At 41.3% G+C, this 22,417-nt stretch overlaps 1 protein-coding gene across 3 annotated transcripts; it reads left to right on the forward strand.

Annotated features, from left to right (window-relative positions):
- Positions 1-146: 146 nt before the first annotated feature.
- Positions 147-19,490, forward strand: ZBTB8OS (zinc finger and BTB domain containing 8 opposite strand). 3 transcript variants are annotated; one of them, XM_049617571.1, is made up of 7 exons: positions 162-702; positions 10,164-10,188; positions 10,718-10,839; positions 11,062-11,144; positions 12,122-12,174; positions 13,931-13,967; positions 16,667-19,490. In XM_049617571.1, the coding sequence occupies exons 1-7, from the start codon at positions 570-572 to the stop codon at positions 16,751-16,753; spliced, it is 540 nt and encodes a 179-aa protein (XP_049473528.1). In that variant the 5' UTR covers positions 162-569; the 3' UTR covers positions 16,754-19,490. The 3 variants fall into 3 exon arrangements, with proteins under 3 accessions (XP_049473529.1, XP_049473528.1, XP_049473530.1); XM_049617573.1 differs by having other exon boundaries at positions 646-706; XM_049617572.1 differs by lacking the exon at positions 13,931-13,967 and having other exon boundaries at positions 147-702.
- Positions 19,491-22,417: the final 2,927 nt, after the last annotated feature.

Genomic DNA, 22,417 nt, shown 5'->3' on the forward strand with positions numbered 1-22,417 from the left:
GGGAAGCCGCGTTCGCAGCCTATCCAGATGCATAAAATCGCTTTCTGCGGGGCCCAGGCGCGCGCCCCTCCCCTGCCCCCACTCGGCCGGGAGCCGACTTCCTTCGATTGCGCGCGCGCGGAGCTGGTGGGAGGGCGCCCGCCGGGTCACGTGAGATGTTTAGTCCGCACTCTACAGGGGGCAGCCATTTTCTTAAAGGCTGTTCCGCTCGCGACAATTTCAGAGCACTGACATGAAAAATCTGGGATGCTTTCGGGTCTAGTTTTCAACTCTGGGAATGAGGCAGAAAGAAAACACGTCTACCACTCAGGCATAGGAGTGTCTAGCTCAAGTGTCTTACTACTTCCAGGTCCCCCAATTTACTTGTTTCTTGGGTTCTTAGAAGTGATGAAGCAAACGCAGAAAATAGGGCCTAAGCCTGTTAAAGACGTGCTTCCACCGGCGGGTCCTAGGCCAGGAGTCTTAGGGTATAAGTACATCTGGGAGAATGGAGTCCCGGTCCTTTAAGGGTGTGTGCCAAGGGGCGGAGTCTAGAGCGGAAGTTGTAAATCAGGGCTGAAGTCCGGCTAATGAAGGGCGGAAGTGGAGTGTCCAGGGTTGTAATTATGGCGCAGGAAGAGGAAGATATTCGAGATTACAATTTGACTGAAGAGCAGAAGGCAATCAAGGCCAAGTATCCTCCAGTCATTCGGAAGTACGAGTGTGAGTAGGTGGCTCAGTTTTCTCATGCCCTCTTTCCCTGCCCAGGTCTTCTGGCCTCTCCTGCTTTACCCCATTAGGTGCTTCAGGCGTGATCCCATTTCGCCCTGTATTGTAGGTACGAGTCCGGGGGATGCTGGAGGATAAACTCACCTGGTCTGAGAGTCGGGAACTGGGCTGCTGCGTCTACAGTCTTTTGAACTCTTTCTACATATACCTAGTCACATTTATCTTGTGGGAATTTTATCAGTGTATTCTAAAGATAACCATATTTCTAAGCGTTTGCGGGGTTGTCTCCCCTACGTATCTCCCAACAGTGGGATGGTTAGAGCAGTGAATATACTTGTGCATCCTTTGTTTTGCACGTGTGCAAGTGTATCTGTAAATTTCCGAAGTTACGTTGCTTTGTCAAAGGATATGTGCATTTTTAAAATTTTTATTTATTTATTTTGGAGGGAGGCAGAGAATCCCAGGCAGGCTCTGCCCTATCAGCCTCATGTTGGGGCTCAGTCCCATGAACCGCGAGATCATGACCTGCGCCAAAATCAGGAGTCCCACGCTCAATAGACTGAGCCACCCAGGTACCCCAAGATATGTGCATTTTTAACTTTAACAGTTTTTGCTAAATTGATCTCCAGTGATGTTGTAACAGTTTATACTCTTGTCATTATGTGAGCGTGCTTTAGTCCTCACACTTCTGCCCATTTACTGCATTACCATACTTTGTCTTTTCCAATTTAAATATTTTGTGATATTAGTTGCATTTTGATTTTTTTTAACATTTATTTATTTTTTGAGAGACAGAATATGAGCGGTACAGGGGCAGAGAGACAGGCAGACACAGAATCCGAAGCAGGCTTCAGGCTCTGAGCTGTCAGCACAGAGCCAGACATGGGGCTCATATTCAGGAACACAAGATCATGACCTGAGCTGAAGTCGGATGCTCAACCAACTGAACCACCCAGGCGCCCCAGCATTTTTCTTATTATAAGTGAAGTTGAACATACTTAAGTATGTTTGGAGCTATTTGTATGTCCTCTTCTGGGATGTGTATATTCATATTTTGAACCCATTTTTCTATTCGATTGTTGGTCTTATTTTACTCTGCAGAAATTTATTTTTATGTAGTGAAATTTATTAACCCTTTTTATGACTTCGGGGTAGTCATACTTAGGAAGGCTTTGTCCACTCTAAGATTGTAAAACAATTCTGTGTTTTCTTGTACATTTGGAAATGAAAACTTTTTTTTTTTTTTAATTTAAGTAAGCTCTGTGCCCAGTGTGGGGCTTGAACTCACCACCCTGAGTTCAAGAGTGGCATGCTCTACCAACTGAGCCAGCCAGGCGCCCCTGGAAATGCAAACTTACATTGAAGTATAATATACAGAAGACTGCACATACCATAAGTGAATGTTCACACACTGAATACACCTGTATACCTAATAACCATGTGGATAAACAATATTACAGCATCCTGTCTTATGCCCCTTTCCAATCACCACCGCCCTCCTCACTGCTCCCATTATCCTGACTTTTTTTTAAAGATTTTATTTTTAAGAAATCTCTACACACAACATAGGACTCGAATTCACAACCCTGAGATCTCAAGAGTTGCCCATGCCACCAATTGAGCCAGCCAGGTGCCCCCCATTTAACCTAACTTTTTTAACATCATAGATTAGCTTTGCCTGTTTGTTTTGGTTTTTTATGTTTATTTATTTTGAGAGAGAGATAGAGAGAGAGAATCCCAAGTAGGCTCTACACTGGGGCTCAAACTCACAGCGAGATCATGCTGAGGCAAAATCAAGAGTCAGACGCTTAACCGACTAAGCCGCCGAGGTGCCCCTATTCTATCTTTTAATATGTTGTAGGACACTCTCCCCTCACTACTGGCCCCTTTCCTGCCATTCTTGCTTTTTTTTTTTTTTTTTTTCTATATGTAGATAAACATCAGCTATGTGTAAATATATACAAAACTAGTATGATGACTTCCATCTGCACATCACCCAGCTTCAGCAATGATCAGTTAATGGTTTACCTTTTTTTATCTGTACCCTTATACCTCTGTAGGGGAGGAAAAAAATCTTTCTCCTATACCCATCATAGGTACATTGGCTGGGGCCCTACAAATCAGAAAAAACAAACTTATAAACACATGTGTTGCACATTCAACTGGAAGTATTTTTTTTTTAAGTTTATTTGTTTTGAGGGGTGCTTGCATGGTTCAGTCGGTTGAGCGTCTGACTCGTGGTTTCGACTCAGGTCATGGTCTCACGGTTCATGGGTTTGACCCTGTATCAGGCTCTGCGCTGGCAGTGCAGAGCCTGCTTCGGATTCTCTCTCTCTGCCCCCTTCGCTCTCTGTCTCTCTCAAAATAAATAAACTTAAAAAACATTTTTAAAATTATTTTGAGAGAGTGTGTGAGTGAGTGGAGGAAGGGCAGGGAGAGAGAAAGAATCCCAAGCAGGCTCTGCACGGTCAGCCCAGCCCAAAGTAGGGCTCAAACTCCCAAACAGCTGAAGTCAAGAGTCGGATGCTTAACCGACTGAATCACCCAGGTGCCCCTCACATAGGAGTATTCAGTGATGAGTAACTCAAAGGGCTGGTTAGAACTTGAGCTTATATAGCATCTTAACAGGAGCAGTAATTTTGTAGAGAAATGACAAGACAAAGGAAAAGCATTTTGTACTTCTGGGGCGGCCAATTGTGGGATGATAAATATATAGAAAACTAATGGAAGGTGAGGGCTAGTTAGGAAACTTTATTATGTAGATTCCTCTGGTGCTGACTGGGTGGATAAGGGTCTAGAGTTTTCTTTAATGATTGATTTCTGTCCTTGCTGATAGGCAAAGCGGAGCACCTTTATACATTTATGTTTTAGACATATAGTGGGAGGGCAGAGAGTTTTTCTTGTATCTTCTCTCATTTGTCTTCAACTCAAAATAATCTTTATACCTGAGTGGCATATTTCTGGCTACCTTTCACCTCCTTTTCATTTATTTTAAAGTAAACTGCAGATAGGGGCACCTGGCTGGCTCAGTAGGTAGAGCATGTGACTCTTGGTCTTGGTGTTGTGAGTTCTAGCCCCACAATGGATGTAGAGATTACTTAAATAAATAAAAACTTTAAAATAAACCACAGATAAAAAATACTATTGGTATTTTCTCAATCATATTAATTATAAATTTAGGGAGAATTAAAACTTTAATATTTATATTAGGAGTTTTTTTTTGAGGAATGTATGCCTTTCCATTTTTCAAATCTTGTGTATCCTGAGAAGGTTATTTTTAGGTATTTCATCTTTTTTGTTTCTTTTCCTTTTTAAAAAAATATTTATTTATTATGAGAGAGAGAGAGCGAGTGAGTGTGGGTGGGGCAGGGGAAGGAGAGAGAGAATCCCAAGGAGGCTCCATGCTGTCAGTGCAGAGCCTGACATGGGGCTCTATCCCACAAACCAGGAGATCATGACTTGAGCCAAAGTCAAGAGTTGGATGCTTAACTGAATGAGCCACCCAGGCGCCCATCTGTTGTTTTGTTTTTGTTATTGTTTTTTTTACAGTAATGTCTTTGCCATTGTGGGACTCAAACTCATGACCCTGAGATGAGGAGTCACGTGCTCTACTCACTGAGTCAGCCAGGCCCCCACACCTTTTTTGTTTCTGATGTAAATGATCTTTTCTGCCCTGATATCATCTCTTGTCTATCTTGTTATTGACTATAATTGTGAAAGCTGCTGAGTTGTATAATTAATTTTTTACCCTGCCTCCTTATAGTATTCCCTTACAGTTAGTATAATTTTCAGTTGATACCCAAGAGTATCCAAATTTTTTTCATTGTACACTTTGAATTTTGTGTGTTCAACTGTGTTATAATAATATATGCATTATAAAACTGTTTTCTTTCCTCTAATACCACTTCTGACATCAAGTGTGTGGTTTCTCCACATCAAGCAGTTTTCCAGTTCTCTGACGCCAACTTGGGTATCAGTCAATTCAATTCTGTTCTGATCCTAACTCCCTGGAATTAACACAGACCCCACAGTTTAAGGGCTGAATTGCACAAGACTGCTTCCACTTCATATGGCAGCCCCAAATGGGGTACCCAAGCTACCCACACTTCTGCCTAACCAGTTGCAAATTCTGCTGTTCCCATGCATTCTCCTCCCACTCCTCCTTGGGCTCAAGTTCAATAATTTGCTAGAACAATTCACAGAACTCAGGTAACCATGCTTTACTTAGGTTTACCAGTTTATTATAGGGGATCCAACTGAGGAACAACCAGACGGATGCCATGCATAGAGCAAGGTATGGGGAGAGGGTCTGGAGCTTCCATGCCCCCTCTGGGCTTGTCGTCCTCCTAGCACATGGATGAGCTCACCAATGGGATGTTCTCCAAATCTCTTTAAGAGTCTATAACTCAGTCTCCTGCTCCACCCTCCACAGGCCAGGCACTCACACCTGGTGGTGAGGGGGTGGGGCTGGAAGTTCCCACTCTTTAATCATGATCTTCCTGGTGACTGCCCCATTCTAAGGCTATCTAGAGACCCTACCCTGAGTCACCACCATAGCATAGATTCAGGTGTGGACAGAAGGTAATAATTAATGAATAACAAACACTCTTATCACTCAGGAGAATCCAAGGGTTTTAGGAGCTTTGCCAGAAACCAGGGACAAAGACCAAATATATATTTTTATTACACCACAGAAACATTCAGTAAATATAGCAATTAAGAATGAGAGAAAAGGGGCTCCTAGGTGGCTCAGTTGGTTAAGCGTCCGACTCTTGATTTTGGTTCAGATCATGATCTCCCCATTTGTGGGATGGAGCGCTGTGTTGGGCTCTGTGCTGGGAGCCTGCTTAGGATTCTCTTTCTCTCTCTCTCTGCCCCTCCCCCTGCACACGTCCTCTCTCTCTCTCTCTCTCTCTCTCAAAATAAGCATTAAAAAGGATGAGAGAAGAAAAATAGTTTAACTTTTTAATTTGTTGTACAGAAAAAACTTTTTGCCCAAAAATCCTGTTAATATTTTTATAATATGTTTCATGATTGTATCTATGGAGAGGATCATATATGAATTACATTAATCTATTTCCTAATAACTGAATCCGTGCATTCCAGGAATAAATCCCACTTGGTCATACTGGATTCTACTTGGCAACATTTTGTACAGTCTTTGAATTGATGTCATGTGAGATTAGTCTGTATTTTCTCCCAGCTTCATTTCTTTCCATAGACCACCCCCAAATCTCTCCCCAAGCTTTTCCTGTAGCCCTGTTTTTTCCTTTAAGACTGTGTAGACAACAGTGTAGTTGTCATCTTATTGATTCATTCAGCAATATGATTGAACACCTGTTGTGTATCATGCATTGAACAAAAATTGGAAATAAGAGAATGAGCAAACATGTACAGAGCACCCCTTAGTCTTTTGGCACTTACAATGTTAAGTCTTGTTTCCTTTGGGAATTCAGTCCAAGTTAAGTTGATTTCCTAGTCTCTCCTATGTTTCAGTTCTCAAAGTGTGACCCTTGGACCCCTGGGGTTCCCCAGACCCTTTCAGAGGATCTGTGATGACTAAAACTACTTTTGCAATAATACTGAGATACTTGCTCTTTCACTGTGTTGGTATTTGTGCTGATGGTGCAAAAGCATTGGTAGGTACACCTGCTGTCCCCTTAGCACAAATTGAGGCAACACCAAACTGTACTGGTAATCACTTTATTCCTTAACCACTATGTACCTAAGTTAAAAGAAAAAATCATTTTCACTTAGAGATGTCCTTGATGAATCAGTAAGGACTGTCAGTTTAATTAAATCTTGACCAGTGAGTACATGCCTTTTTAATGTTCTGTGAAACAAAATGGGAAATGTGCATACAGTGTTTCTGTTGCTTGTCAAGGTATTGATGATTACCTTGAGGAAAAGAACTTGTGTAATTGAGTTGTGAGCTGGTTTTTTGTTTTGGTTTTGTTTTTCATGGAAGACCCCCCCCCCCTTTGTTTTCCTCCAAAGAATGACTGAAAGATGTAGTGGTGTTATTCAGTTAGGGGTATTTGGCAGATAATTTCTTTAAAACACTTCAAGGAAAAGAACACAATATTTGTTGGCAATGATAAAATTCAAGTATTTGAGTGAAATTCGAATTTTGGAAAACTTGTGTCTGTCATCATGAGCTTGACAGTTTCCTAGTACTAAAAGATCTTTCTGATGAGATTGGTGGTGATATTAACAAATATACGTATATATGTAATTTCACTTCATATAATTAAATGTGTCGACATTACCTGTATAAATCAATGAACTAATATTTTTTCAAAAGACCAGTGCTTTGGTGTTATACCATCAGGCACAGATAAGATCCGTTCTAGGCACAAGATAGAGTTAATGGATTTTAATGTTACAGAGTATGAAAATTCATTATAACAGCTTCAAATTCCACATTGCATGTTTCTAGTTTCGGTATAGCATCATGGAAGATTATATATAGTTTTGTGAAAAGCTATTAAGATACTCCTCCCTTTTTCTCCTACATATATGTGAGGTTGATTTTATGTACATATTTCAACTAAATCAATATGTTGCAACACATTGAAAGACATTCAAAATACTTACCTAAATGGTGCCACTCTTCTCACTAAAGTTTTGGGGAAATATGGTTATTTTTTATAAAGGTATGCAATTTATGTTTAGTGAAATGGCTTTGTTTTTTATTAATTATTACTATTTTCTAAAGATTTTATTTTTAAGTAATCTCTATACCCAATGTTGGGCTAGAACTCAATCCTGAGATCAAGGGTCACATGTTCTACTGACTGAGCCAGCCATGTGCCCCAATTTTGTTATTTTTAAATGAATTAATAAGTATTTAAATGTTTTTTCGTTAAAATTTCTAGTATGGTTAACATGGACAGATACAACACATATAAATCAAACCTTTTTGGGATCTTCAATAATATTTGAGTAAAGGGTTCCTAAGACCAAAAATTTGAGAACTGCTGGCCTATAGTAATCTGTCATTGTTCTTTCAAATTGTTTTTTAAAATGGAGATATAATTTACGTATGGTAGAAGTGCTCAGATCTTAAGTGTAGAGTCTGATAAGTTTTGATAAACATATACACCCATTTATCATTGGAGTGTATTATACATTGGATTGTAGAACATTTCCATCACCCTAGAAAGTTCCCTTTTGCTTTTTTTCCTATAAGCCTCCCCCCCCCCCCCTCCCCCCCACCATGTCCTTACTTTGAGGCAGTTTGGATTTCTATTACCAGAGCATAATTTTGCCTATTTTAAAGTTTCACACAGTATAGATTCTTTTATGCCTGGCTTCTTCACTTAGTATCAAAGATAAACACAGCCGGACGTTAAAGTGGTGAATGACTTTTTTTCAGTAATTATAGTAAAAGAAAGAACTGAACTCCATTCCAAATTTTGCAGAGGTGATGGGGCCTTTTAAAGGGAGAATGGAGAAGAGGGGAGAGCAGGGGCCTCATAGATTCAGAGAAGTGAAAAATTACAAACAGTTAGTCTGCATAAATTCGATTAGGCCTGCAGGATTTGGTAGCAGGCAGTTACGGAAGTTAGGATTCGATCCTCCCACTGAGACCAGGAGTCCTTTATGCTGATTACATTTCAAAGGAGTGGCTCTGGAGTCCTTGAGAAGGACCCTGCTGAGTTGTAAGAGATAAATATTCACAGTTGTAAGCCCTTTATAGTAAATGCTTTAAGAAAGGGAGGTTAAGGGCCTATTGTTAGGTTTTGGTTGGAATGAACAATAAATTCTCCTGTCTGTGTAGCGCTTTCCCTGGCAGGTAATCTAATGCTTTGGGGCCAGGGTGATCCTCGGAACTAGGCTTATGCTGCTAGAAGTCCAGCTGTGCTAAAGTTTGATCACTCTTGTCACAGAGGAGTTTGGATAGAGGTGTTACATGCTGAGAGTTCTGCAGTTTTCACTTAATGTTTTTGAGATTCATGTTAATGCATGAGTCAGTAGATCACACCATTTAAAAAAAAATGTTCATTTATTAATTTTTGAGAGAGAGAGAGTGCAAGCGGAGGGGGGAGGGAGGACAGAGAGAGAGGAAGGGAGAGAATCCTAAAAAGGCTTCTTGCCGTGAGCGCAGGGCCTGTCGCGGAGCTCAGACCCATGAACCATGAGATCATGGCCTGACCCAAAACCAAGAGTTGGATTCTTAAGGAACTGAGCCATCCAGGTGCCCCAGTAAGTCACACCATTTTATCGCTGAGTAGTATTGCATTGCATCTTTATCTGTTCCCTTATCGGTGAACTTTCGGTTTTTCATTTTGGGGAATCCACTGCTGTGAGCATTCTGGACACATGCTTTCATTACTCTAAGGTTAATACCTGTCATTTTCTTTTAACTTCTTTATCATCTCTGCTGGTCATCTCTGGTGCCTAAAACATATTAAGTCCACAGGAATATTTTTGAGTGACTTGGAGAAGAATTTGAGCCTTGAGTGTCACCAGAAAACTATGTGTTATGGTACAAAATCTACTACACTGGCACTCAGGACATCTCAATTCTAGGCCCAACTTTGCCTCTAAACAACAGTAGTCTTTAACAAGTCCCACGATCTCTTTGGATTTCAGGTTTCTTCTTCTTTTTAAAAAAATTTTTTAAAGTAATCTCTACACCCAACATGGTCTCAAACTCACAACCCAAGGTCAAGAAGTCACGCGCTCTACAGATTGAGCCAGCCAGGTGCCCCAGTTTTCTTCCTGTCCGTGAGGGAATTATATTAAATGAGCTGCAAGGCTTCCTTCTAGCCTGAATATTCAATGATCTAAGTAGGAAGAACTGACAGAAGTCATGCTACCAGTGAAGAGTAGACTGAAATGTTGGGATAAACAGATCCAGTGGGAGTTTGCTGTAGTAGCAGGTGTTGCTTTCAGGTGTTTCTGTGGGGATAATCAGGAAGAAGCTCATAAACATCGTGTTGAGTTTACTTTTTTAAAATTTTTTAATGTTTGTTTACTTTTGAGAGAGAGAGAGAAAGCACGAATGTAGGGGCACAGAGAGGGAGACAGAGGATCTGAAGTGGGCTCTATGCTGACAGCAGAGAGTCCGACACGGGGCTCCCAACTCAGTGAACCGTGAGATCATGACCTGAGCTGAAGTCGGACACTTAACCGACTGAGCCACCCGGGCGCCCCTACTTTTTTTTTTTTTCAGTAATTTATTTATTTTTGAAAGAGAGAGCAAGAAGAGGAGGGGCAGAGAGAGAGGGAGACAGGATCTGAAGCGTGCCTGTGCTGACAGCAGTGAGCCTGAGGGGGGCTCGAACTCTTGAACCCCGTGAGATCATGACCTGAAACAGAGTTGGATGCTCAACTGACTGAGCCATCCAGGCACCACAGAAGGATAATATTCTTAATAATGAACTAGAGTTTCTTGTGACTTGCAAGTCAAGTTCAATGACATATGTGTTTTCCCCTCTCTCCCTCAGATTTGGATCATACGGCAGATGTCCAGTGAGTATACCTGCAATTTATGTCTTTGAAATCATGTTCTTAAATAGGAAGTCCGATGTTTTAATCTCGATGTCCCTAATTTTATTTTATTATTTATCTATTTATTTTTTAAAGTGTATTTATTTTGTGAGGGAGGGAGAGAGAATGTGCACACAGATGCACACACAACCCAGGGAGGGACAGACAGCGAGGGAGAGGGAGAATCCTCTCTGTCAGCACAGAGCCTGACGTGGGGCTCAGACCCACAAACTGTGAGATCATGACCTGAGCTGAGATCAAGAGTTGGACACTTAACCAACTGAACCACCTAGATGCCCCTTGATGTCCCTAATTTTAATTTTCTCTTCCTATTTTTGTTCCTTTACAACATGAAAATGATGGTTTAAAAGAACCCAGTTTCTGTGCCATTAAATTGATTGCTGACTTTGGTTTTGTATTTACCATGCTAATTTTATTTTGACTTTGCTGTCAAGTTTTCTCTCTTGCTCTCTTGAATTTTATTACACAGGGCATAAATGTATTTCTTTAGGTTACATGCGTGGGGAGATACTCTGGAGGAAGCATTTGAGCAATGTGCAATGGCCATGTTTGGTTACATGACAGATACTGGGACTGTGGAGCCCCTCCAAACACTAGAAGTAGAAACCCAAGGTAACCAATTTGTTTTCAGGGAAGAAATTGTTATGCAGATGTGCAGTGTTGTACATGATTTCAGTATATTTTCACAATAAGAACAACTAAATTAATTATGAGCTTGTTCTTCCTCTTTTCGGCTAGCCTAAGAAATTCATTACACTTTTAAATTCAAACAAGTTTTTAGAGAGGAGAATCATTAAACATCATACTGTCACGGTTCTTCTTGATCCTGTGTAGGAGATGACTTAGAGTCTCTTCTGTTTCACTTTTTGGATGAGTGGCTTTATAAGTTCAGTGCTGACGAATTCTTCATACCCCGGGTAAGCAACGGTTTTTCTTTTTTACTGAGCAAACGGGTTCTAGTTCAGATTTTAAGAGAACAAATGATTGAGAATAGAATGTGTGATGCAAAACCAAGCCATACAGATCCTAAGATGATACTGATTTGTAGAAAACAGGGACTCCTTGGTTAATCTGCCTTTGCCTATGTATATGCATCTTGTAATATTTAGATCTCTTACCATATACTTGTCACTAATCAGGATTGTGTGATAAGAATGCACCTGCTGTCTTCACCCACACTTTTTATGTCTCCCTAGTTTGAGCTATATTTATGTCCATCCATATGTTCCTTTGTCCCTTGTGAAATTTTGCAACTCTGCCATGTTGGCCTAAATTTAAAAATTGCTGTCAGTTTTCCTTAACATGAAAAAGGAAAATCAAATGGAGATTGCCTGTTGCCTTCAGCCTCTAGAAGGGAATCTATCTCAACATCACTGTTACCTAACACACAGCGCCTTGCTTCCTTGCTTCCATAATCACTCCATTCTCTCCCTTCCCAGCTATGCTACATACACTCTTCTAACTGGTCCCTTGTCCTGCAGAGTTCAAGAGCCTACAGTGTTAGTTAAAAATGGGCCAAGAATGATTGAAATCCTGTATCATTCTATTCTATTTTACAGAGAAAGTTCTTGACTCCTGTTTTTAGAGTGTACGTTTTTCAAGAACATTTCTCTTCACTATATAAGAAAAAAACCTTATTTCCTTGAAATATATTTAGTTTGTTGTTCTACTTTAGTTAACATTTTAATTTTCTTTGCGTCAGGGAAGTTGTACATTGTTATTTTCTAGGAAAGGGGACAACCTAGACATATTTTTGTTAATTAAAGTATAACTGACATACAATATTATGTCAGTTTCAGGTATACAACATAGTGTTTTGACAGTTATTAGACATGTTTTAGTAGATGGTCTATTATGAACATTTTTTGAAATTCAATTTTCTTTTCCTCTTTAGGAAGTGAAGGTACTTCATATCGATCAAAGAAATTTCAAATTACGGTCAATTGGGTATGTTTTGAAGATCTTTTTAAGTAACAAGCCATGAAAGATGTTAAAATTATATTCTTCACTGAACGTACTGGGCAGGAAAACAGAAATGTTAAGTCAGAGGTCCCATTGCAGCCCAGTGGGCCTCTGCAGATTAAGCTTTGTGAACCCTAGGAGCAAGGGCTTTGGTCCTCAGCTTTGGAAGACCAGAAATGTGTCAGAACAGAGTTAATTTTGGTTCTTAAACCTGATTCCCAATTTATTGATTTTTTTTTTTATGTTTATTTATTATTGAGAGAGAGAGAGAGAGTGCAAGCCCAGGAGGGACAGAAAGAGAGGGAGACACAGAATCTGAAGCAGACTCCAGGCTCTGAGCTGTCAGTACAGCAGAGCCCAGTGCAGGACTCGAACCCACGAACTGTGATCATGACCTAAGCCGAAGTCAGACGCTTAACCAACTGAGCCACCCAGGCACCCCTGGTTTGTTTTGTTTGGTTTGGTTTGGTTTGGTTTTTAAGATTTATTTTAGAGAGAGTGTGAGTAGGGTAGAGGGGCAGAGAGAGAGAATCGTAAGCAGGCTCCATGCTCAGTGTGAACCCCATGTAGGGCTCAGCCCCACAGCTGTGTGATCATGAACTGAGCTGAAATCAAGAGCCGTATACTCAACCAGCTGAGTCACCCAGGCTCCCCTCTTTTAGGTTATTTCTATGTAAAGCCTATTTTTTCCACTTCATGTTGATTTTTTCTTTTTTTTTTTTTTTTTTTAAAAGGAGGTTTTTTTTTCTTTCCCCTCCCTTTTTTTTTTTTTTTTTTTAATGGGTATGGAATCAGCCTTATCCAAGGGTATTTAGCTAATAAATGGTTGAACAGAAATTTAAAACTTTGTTCTTTTTACTACCAATACTGCTTCTCCAACTGTGATCTCTAGCCACATTCATCTTGAAGGGAGAGAAGATACTTATCCCGGGTTCTGGGAAAGTACCCTTCTAGGGCCTTCTATGCACAGACCATGGACATTTTCTCAAAAGTTATAAAATAAGAGCACATTACAGAATGTAGTATTTTGCCTCTGTGATACTCAGGCCTACTTTCTCCAGTGGGAGATAGTATTTAAATCATTGTATAGCCTTGGGTACAGTGAAAATTTTGAACATGCGGCTGTATTTATTTATTAAAAACTTTTTTTTAATGTTTATTTATTTTTGAGAAAGAGACAAAGCATGAGCAGGGGAGGGGCAGAGAGAGAGGGAGACACAGAAGCTGAAGCAGGCTCCAGGCTCTGAGCTGTCAGCACAGAGCCTGATGCGGGGCTTGAACTCACTGACCGTGAGATCATGACCTGAGCTGAAGTTGGCTGCTCAACTGACTGAGCCACCCAGGTGCCCCTATTAAAAACATTTTTTAATGCTTATTTTTGAGAGAGAGCGCAGGTGCATGAGTGGGGGAGGGGCAGAGAGAGGGAGACACAGGGGCAGAGAGGGAGACGCAGAACTACAAAGAGTCTCTAGACTTCATGCTCTAGGCTGTCAGCACAGAGCCAAACGCGCGGCTCTAACTCACGAACCACAAGATCATGACCCGAGTCGAAGTTGGACGCTTAACTGACTGAGCCACCCAGGTGCCCCTCAAACTGAAATTTAAAGCCCCTTATCCCTCCCATCTCTTTTGGCCTTCTCATATCTTAACCACATTTATAAGATTTATTTTAAAATATGTAAAGGGAGAACAGGTATTAAATCCTGGAAGTCTAAATCATGTTTTAATTTTCCTTCTCAAGGTGGGGAGAAGAATTTTCATTGTCCAAGCACCCTCAGGTATGTTTAAATCCAGCCATTAAGAACATTTTCTACTTTCTTACCATAAAGTTAGTATATGCCAGTAAACTTTAGTGAGTTCTAATAAATTGGTGTGAAGTAAGTGGTAAGTTTTCCTCAGGCTTCCCTGACCATGTTATGTTTAAGCGCTGATTCCACACATCTGATTTGGTGGATTAGGAGTCAGCACTTGGGCTCCAGGGTCAGGTTTGTTACAGATTTTTATGGGATTTAAAAGTCCCTTTGCCTTTTCAAGCTTCTGTATCTCTTCCTGTGATGAAGGTTTTAGACTGTTCTCTAAAGTACCTTCTACTTTCTGTGCTTCTCCGGATTCTGTATTTGCCAACCTGTATGACTCCACTCTATACCAGTCAAATCTGTATATAGGAATAGGGGGAGGCAAATTTTTTCTGTAAAGGGCTAGATAATGTTTAAAGCTTTGTGGAACAAGAGTGATAGAAGAACAATATTTAGCTCCTTTATTGTATCACTATAGCCACCACAGACAATACATAAACGAATGAATGTGGTTGTATCCCAATAAAACTTCATGGACATTGAAATTTCAATTTCATATCGTTTTCAAATGTCATGAGGTATTCTTTTGTGGTTTCCCCCCCCCCCCCAACCACTTAGACATGTAAAAACCATTCTTAGGTGGTAGGACTATACAAAACCAGGTGGTAGCCTGGGTTTGCCCTGTGATTTGCAGGTTGCTGACCCTTGTGTTTAGGCCAAAGAGACCTAAATTAGTTGAGGGTGACTGGGAAGTCCTGGTTGCTTCTAGTAGCTACAGTATCATTTCTTCAAGCACAACATAATGAAATGAAGCCTGATGAGGGAACTTCGGGAGAGAAGCTTAAAAAGAGAGAAACCGCTAGAAGGGAGCATGTGAATTACAATACAAACGACACGTGGAATTTTCTTTTGAACATCTTATGTGTGAGGTATATATTAGACATCTAAATGGAAATGTCTCATAATAGGCATTTGCCTATAGGATGTCTTGTTCAGGAGATAGCTATCTCTGCAAACATAAATCTGGGAGCCACCACTGAGCAGAGGATATCTATAGCCATAGGATTAGATGAGATTATGTCGGAGGGAGTATAGATAAGAGAGAGTATAGAGGGGACTGAGCCCTGGGGTACTAAGTTTGGAAGAGACAAAGCCAAAAAGTAAAAGACAAGGAGAACCTCATGAAAGGGAGCAAAAGAAGAGGGGGTGCCCTAAAGCCAGATATCTAATGATCTTGAGACCGCTCAGAGGTTGCGTAAGATGAGGATTGAGAATTATCCATGGGTTTACTAATCAGTGGAAAGATACATGGGTCAAAGAGAGAATGAAAGATAGGAAAGTGGAGGCAATGTATTGAGACAGTTCTTTTGAAGAGTTTGAAAAGGGGAACAAATAGAACAGTACTAGCCAGAGGGGAATGCGGTTGGAAAGGGAGGAGTTTGTGTGTGTGTGTGTGTGTGTGTGTGTGTGTGTGTGTGTGTCTTGTTTTAGCTACAAGGTTTGTAGCACCAGCGTAGGCTGTGTGGAAGTGATCTAGGAACTTGGGGCAAATTGATCATGCTGGAGAGGAAGAGAATAATTTCAGAACAAAGACCTTACGTTTTGGTAAAGGGGGGTGTGGGGTGGTGTGTTCAGGTACAGGAGCTGATCTTCTGATAGGAGCAGGGACGGGCTGTTCATTGTAATAGGAGGAAAGGCTAACGTGAGTACGGATGGAGAAGATAAGTCACTTCTTGCTGATTGCTCCTGTTTTCTCTAGGAGGCCTGGTGTGAGGGTGAGAATGAGGGAGGAATCCTAGAGGTGAAGATGGAAAGTAATTGTTTCAGAGACTGAGCAAGGGAATTTAGTGGCAAATGTAGGATGACTAGTCAGTGCTGAGTGCCCTTTTGAGATTGTGGATGTGATTTAAAGTGACACCACTTAGTATGGTGTGTGCTGCCGTAGGCAGAAAGTTGAATTTGATTTAGGTTGTGGTTTCACCGGGTGATTGTGGCAGAGGGAAAAAAGCAAAGGTGGGTGCCATTCAGATCCATCTGGGAAACGTTCAGATTTCTTTTGTGCCATAGAGCTAGCAAATGCCAGTTGCCTATTGCTGGCTATGTTTTGTGCTGCAAAGAATTATTGTAGATTCTTTTCTAGAATGGGAAGGAACCAAGAGAACATCTAATCCTGTGGTTTTAAACCAGGGCAGGCGAGGGGGGATTGTCATGTATCAGAAACATGTGGAGAGAGAACCCAGGAAGTAAAGTGAGTTGGCAGCTGAGGAGGAGAGGGGTCTGTGTTCCTAGGCCCCAGGTTAGACTATAAGGAGGAGGTCCCGAGAAGGAGCTCTGAGCCAGACCGTAGGAAAGCTTTGGGCTCCTTGACTCAGTCCACTTGGTAAATGAAAAAGGGGATGCTGGAGAGGTCAGCCAGCCTCCTTATCCAGGTGGAAACAAAGCCAGGATTAGAGCTTCATCTCTTACCTCCCAGTCAGCGCTCTTTCCCTGTGCACATGTGGCTTCTCATTTTTACCGGATGACTGTACAATGCTGTACAAATAACTGCTTGTATCACGTGAGTTTTTAGTTTTTCAGAATAATAGTAAAATTTGGCCTTTCTGCCTATTGTTGTAGAGTTACTGATCCTGAGTTTGATTTTCATTTTTTCCTATTTGTTTTTTCCCTAACCCCAACTTTAGGGCACTGAAGTCAAGGCAATAACGTACTCAGCAATGCAGGTCTATAATGAAGAGAAGCCAGAAGTTTTTGTGATCATTGACATTTAAGATGCCAAAAAAACAAGAAAAACCCCCTCCTATGAAGAACTGTTTTTTCTCTTCTTTTTAAGAAGATACCATGATACCATGATATAAATTCTACAGTATCTGTTGATATATGGAGATTTGCAGAACAGAACTTTTTTTTTTTTTTTAATGTTTATTTTCGAACTAGAGAGAGTGTGAGTGGAGAAGGGACAGAGAGAGACAGACAGAAGATCCGAAGTGGGCTCTGCACTGACAGCACAGAGCCCGACGTAGGGCTCAAATTCATGAACCGCAAGATCATGACCTGAGCCAAAGTCACTTAACCATCTCAGCCACCCAGGCGCCCACAGAACAGAACTTTTTTTTTTTTTTTTTTAACATTTATTTATTTTTGAGACAGAGAGAGACAGAGCATGAATGGGGGAGGGGCAGAGAGAGAGGGAGACACAGAATCGGAAGCAGGCTCCAGGCTCTGAGCCATCAGACCAGAGCCTGACGTGGGGCTCGAACTCACGGACCGCGAGATCGTGACCTGAGCCGAAGTCGGACGCTCAACCGACTGAGCCACCCAGGCGCCCCCAGAACTTTTTAACTTAAAGTGTGACTTTCAGAAATGGAACATCAAGGTGCAGGTTTGGTCCGTGTTACGCAAATACTCAAACTTTAAAGAATTCTTCAGGTGGCAAGTATGGCTTCTCATCTCTTAGTCCCCTGCTGTAGTAGCACCCTTCTAGTGAAACGTCCTGCCTGGTCCCCAGAGGGACCAACTGTGTCAGCAGCAGCCCAGGATACTCTGAACCTTCCGTAGTCTTATCGAATTTAGTTTGAAAAAAAAATAACAGTAACTTGAGAAATCCTACAACCAGGACTTTGCTTTTTTCTGAATTGGTTAACACATATATTTTCTATATATACATTAAGAGAGGTTTTGTTTTAGATTTCCTGTGGGACAGAGCCATCCTGTATGCCACTCGGTTTTCTTAGAAGAAATAATTATAGTTGGAACAGTTGGAAGACTTCTCTAGAAAGAGTCCTGAGTTTCTCTCTTTCTCACTATTTTAAACCACTAATGTATGGACACTTTTCCTATTTTCTCGTAAGAACAAGTCAGTGCCCTTACAAACGAGCCCCTTCCAGGAGTGCCTGGGTGGCTCGGTCAGTTAAGTGTCAGACTTCAGCTCAGATCATGATTCTCGCTGCAGTTCATGGGTTTGAACCTTGTGTCGGGCTCTGTGCTGACAGCTTGGAGCCTGGGGCCTGCTTCAGATTGTGTCTCCCTCTGTCTCTGCTCCACCCCTAGTCTCGCTCTCTTTCTTTCTCTCTCTCAAAAAATGAATAAACATTAAAAAAATTTTTAAATAAAAAAATGGGCCCTTCTAACGTGATTTTATATTAAAGCCCATATATTTATACAGTTGGAGAAGAAAACTGTTTTACATTTCTTTGTGTTTTTCTGAGTTCTTCATTGTGGAAAAAAAACACGTTAAAAATGATCTAAACTTTTCAAAGTAGGTAATGTAATGAAACTGCTTCTGTTTGATTTGCAACATTATTCTATTCTCTGTTCATTGATTGAGGTATTTGTTGTCACCACAAGAATTTGCAAAGTTGCTATTTATTCGCACATACAGGAGAAAAGATTGCCACTGGGTGGTGCCAGATACCATTACGGCATGCTAAACTTGACCTAAAACGAAATGGTGAGCTTCCGAAGTGTTCTCAGCACTGTATCTTTTGCTAGCTCTCTAGAAAATAGAGCTAATGGAGACTAGGCCAAGAGCCTACCATTTGAATAGTAGTTCTTGCAATGAATACATAGCAGGATCACTGGGGTGGTGTTTCTCCCCCTTCTTTATTTTGAGGTACATTTTGTTCATTTGAATTGTGGCCCTCTAAGCAAAAACTGTCTAGAAGAACCTCTCTGCCTTTTGTCAGGATGAATTTCCAGGCTAACCTAAGTCCCTTTTTTTCATGGACCCCTTTGTATATCATGTGCTAGTTGGGACATTGATTGTGAAAATGAGCAGAGGGATATTGTGAGTCCAGTGGAAGAGCTGAATCCAGAATAAGAGCTCTTGGGATGTATTAAGCCAAGTAGGGTATAGTCTTGACTGGGAAAAAAAACGGGTAACCGCATCTCTTACCACCAGTGCTGTGTAATGGGGTTCAGTAAAAGCAAGTCAGTTTTAATTACACAATATGAATTCTATTTCCTTTTATTTATAATAAATTTATAATTTATTAACTATTTTATGTGTATTTTAAAATGCAGTTTGTGGGGTGCCTGGGTGGCTCAGTCGGGTAAGCGTCCGACTTCGGCTCAGGTCATGATCTCACGGTCCGTGAGTTCGAGCCCCGCGTCGGGCTCTGTGCTGACAGCTCAGAGCCTGGAGCCTGTTTCAGATTCTGTGTCTCCCTCTCTCTCTGGCCCTCCCCCGTTCATGCTCTGTCTCTCTCTGTCTCAAAAATAAAATAAACGTTAAAAATAAAATAACATAACATAACATAACATAACATAACATAAAATAAAATAAAATAAAATGCAGTTTGTGTTAGGGGTGCCTGGGGGGCTCAGTCAGTTGAGCGTCTGACATCGGCTCAGGTTATGATCTCACAGTTTGTGAGTTTAAGCCCCATGTCGGACTCTGTGCTGACAGCTCAGGGCCTGGAGCCTGCTTCGGATTCTGTCTGCCTCTCTCTGCTCCTTCCCTGCTCACACTCTGTCTCTCTCTCAAAAATAAATACTAAAAAAACTTTTTCTTTTAAATGCAGTTTGTGTTCATTTTTATGCCAAAATGAAGATGCTCAGTGGAAGGAAAATGAGTATGTTACCTTTGTGTGTGAAGTTGGCATTCTTGACCCAGCAGCAGCCCACAATTTATTTGTTCATTTTTGTTTTTTTATTGAGACGGTCGTACAGTCTCCCCCCCGCCCCCGACTCTTTAGTTTCAGCTATGTCTTGGCCTCGGGAGCATATTTTTCTCCTACCGTATAGCATTCCCACTCATTGTCACTTTTGTGTCTTATTCTCCTATCTGGGCTGTCTTGCCCCTTTCCAAAAACATGAACAGCACATCCAGTGCCCAAGGAGTCACAGAAGTAATGAGAGTGAACTGTGGGTGTTTGGCTGAAGATTCATGCAGTAGCTACGGGGGCAGCTGCCTCACAGCTCTTGCCCTTATTGCTACTGTGAATACAGGCCTAGTGCTGCACTTTTCGTGACACCCCACAATTGGGATTTTTATGTGAAAGTCCCAAGTTTGGGGAAAGAAGAAAAAAAAAAAAACCACTACAGATCATCACAATGGGAAAACAAATTGCGGGCTGAATCTCGTCCACAGGTTGCTGGTCGGAAAGTCCTGCTTTAAAGCACAGCTCAAGGGGCGCCTGGGTGGCTTAGTTGGTTAAGCGTCCCAACTGTTGATTTCGGCTCAGGTCATGATCTCACAGTTTGTGAGTTCGAACCCTGCCTCAGGCTCTGCTAAGGAGCCTGCTTGGGATTCTGTCTCCTGATTTCTCTGCCCCGCCCCCACTCGCACGCGATCTCTCTCAAAAACATAAACTTCAAAAGAAATATTAAAAAAAAAAAAAAGCTCAAGTCCCATTTTCTTAAGGCCTTCCTAATATTCTAGCCTTCTGTGGTCTTTATGTCTCCCTAGTTAGCTTTAAAGATTTGCAGCCTTAATGTTTTAATTGTTCAGTGTTTGCTAGCCTCATCCCTCTAAACAGAAGGAGTGCTTCCCGATGGCACATAACGGATGGTCCATCACTGCCTGGTGGTCTCTGGGTTAAGCATCTCGGAACTGCATCAAACTCAAGCAGAGCTTGATCATCTCCTTGAGCAGATCTACAAAAGTGTAAGATTGCAAGTCACAAGCCTCAATTTCTAGCCCTCACTCTGCTGTCTAACCTTGGACCTGCTTCCCCATCTGCATATTATAAGTGTTAGTGGGGCACCTGGGTGGCCCAGTTGGTTGAGCTTCTGACTTTGGCTTAGGTCATGATCTCGTAGTTCGTGAGTCTGAGGCCCACATCGGGCTTGTTGATGTCAGTGCACACACTGCTTCGGATCCTCTGTCAACCTCTGTCTCCCTCCTGCATGGGCTCTGTCAAAAATAAACAAACATTTAAAATAAGTAAACAAAACAAATGAAACGGGAGTGTTAGTGATTCCTGAACTTTCCAGTTTTAAGTTTCTGTGATCCTGTATACTGTATTTTAAACAAGTGAGCTGAGAACGAGGTTTCTGCAGTTTCTGTTTGTTTAGGTCCAAAGCACACCCATCAGCATCTTCTCATTCACTCTTATCAGACAGCCTTTGTTGTGAGTATGGCTGGATGTGCTCTGATGGCAGCAATTTGCCGTAGTGGACATTCCATAGTGGCATGGTGACCTTTTCTCACTGGTGTGTCTCCCTCCCAAGTGGGCTAAGTGGTTATCTGTCTCTGTGACCACTTTGCCAATTCTCTTTCCACTTTGTTATTTTGCCACTTGGGCTTTGGAAGAAAATGTTCAAGAAGGGTGGAAAAAGAACAATTTATACCCTCCTCAAGGTGGGGCATGTGCACTGAGTGAACTAGAATTCTGGCCCGTCCCCACCTCTGAAGTCTGAGCTTCAATCAGAAGGCTTTGAGGATTCCAGATTGAGACCGAGGATTCTGTTTCTTCATCTAAGAAACCAGGGAATTGGAAAGGATGTCCTCCAAAAGCTTTCAGAGCAAATATCCACAGAACTTAGTGACTATACTACTTTATCAATGTTGTTGCCCATCTAATGTACTATAAATAATTTTTATTTTGTTACCTATCAAATGAACGATGTCTAATTCTGGACATGCAAGAAAATACTCTTAGGAAAAGGGCCAACATATTTATTTTGTCATAAACGCATATCCAGGACTGGTCTGTTTGAAGTATTTTCCCAAGTGCTTTCAGTATGTTTCCCATTTGTCCTTACAGTATTTTTTTCTTTTCTTCCTTTTTTTAGAGAGCGTGCACATGAGTCGGGGAGGGGCAGAAGGAGAGAGAGAATCTTAAGCCGGCTCTATGCTCAGCGCATGGGCTTATGACCTGAGCCAAAATCAAGAGTCAGACGCTTAACCGACTGAGCCACATAGGTGTTCCATGTTCTTCCAGTATTTCTATATGTGGTATCTGCATTTTACAAACATGGAAATTAGTAACACCTAGAACCACCTGGCTGTATGACTCTCTTCATTGTCTTCATACCATATCCTTTAATATATAACAAATCACATTTATGTAATGATCCTCTGAGGTTAGTATAGCAGCCATCACTCACATTTTATATATAAGGAAACACTTCATGTTTGGGTGATATTTCTAAGGTACAACCCAAAAAGAGATCACTGACAAAGATTGTGCCACTTTCTCTGATATTTATCCTGAAAGTTCAAAAGTTAATGTTATTTAGCAGAGACATTTGAACTATAGAAACGTCTGGTTTCCTAGGACAAGACAGTAAAGAATGGTGGATTTCTACTGTTTCTTCCCACTGTCAAATAAATATACAACTGTGTGTGTGCGTTTTAATTTATATCTATATATTAAATTTTTAAAACATTTATTCACTTTTCAGAGACAGAGACAGAGCATGAGTGGGGGAGGAGCAGAGAGAGAGGGAGACACAGAATCCGAAGCAGGCTCCAGGACTGCTATCAGCAC

Source organism: Panthera uncia (genome assembly GCF_023721935.1).
Source record: "Panthera uncia isolate 11264 chromosome C1 unlocalized genomic scaffold, Puncia_PCG_1.0 HiC_scaffold_4, whole genome shotgun sequence".
Taxonomy (NCBI): Eukaryota; Metazoa; Chordata; class Mammalia; order Carnivora; family Felidae; genus Panthera; species Panthera uncia.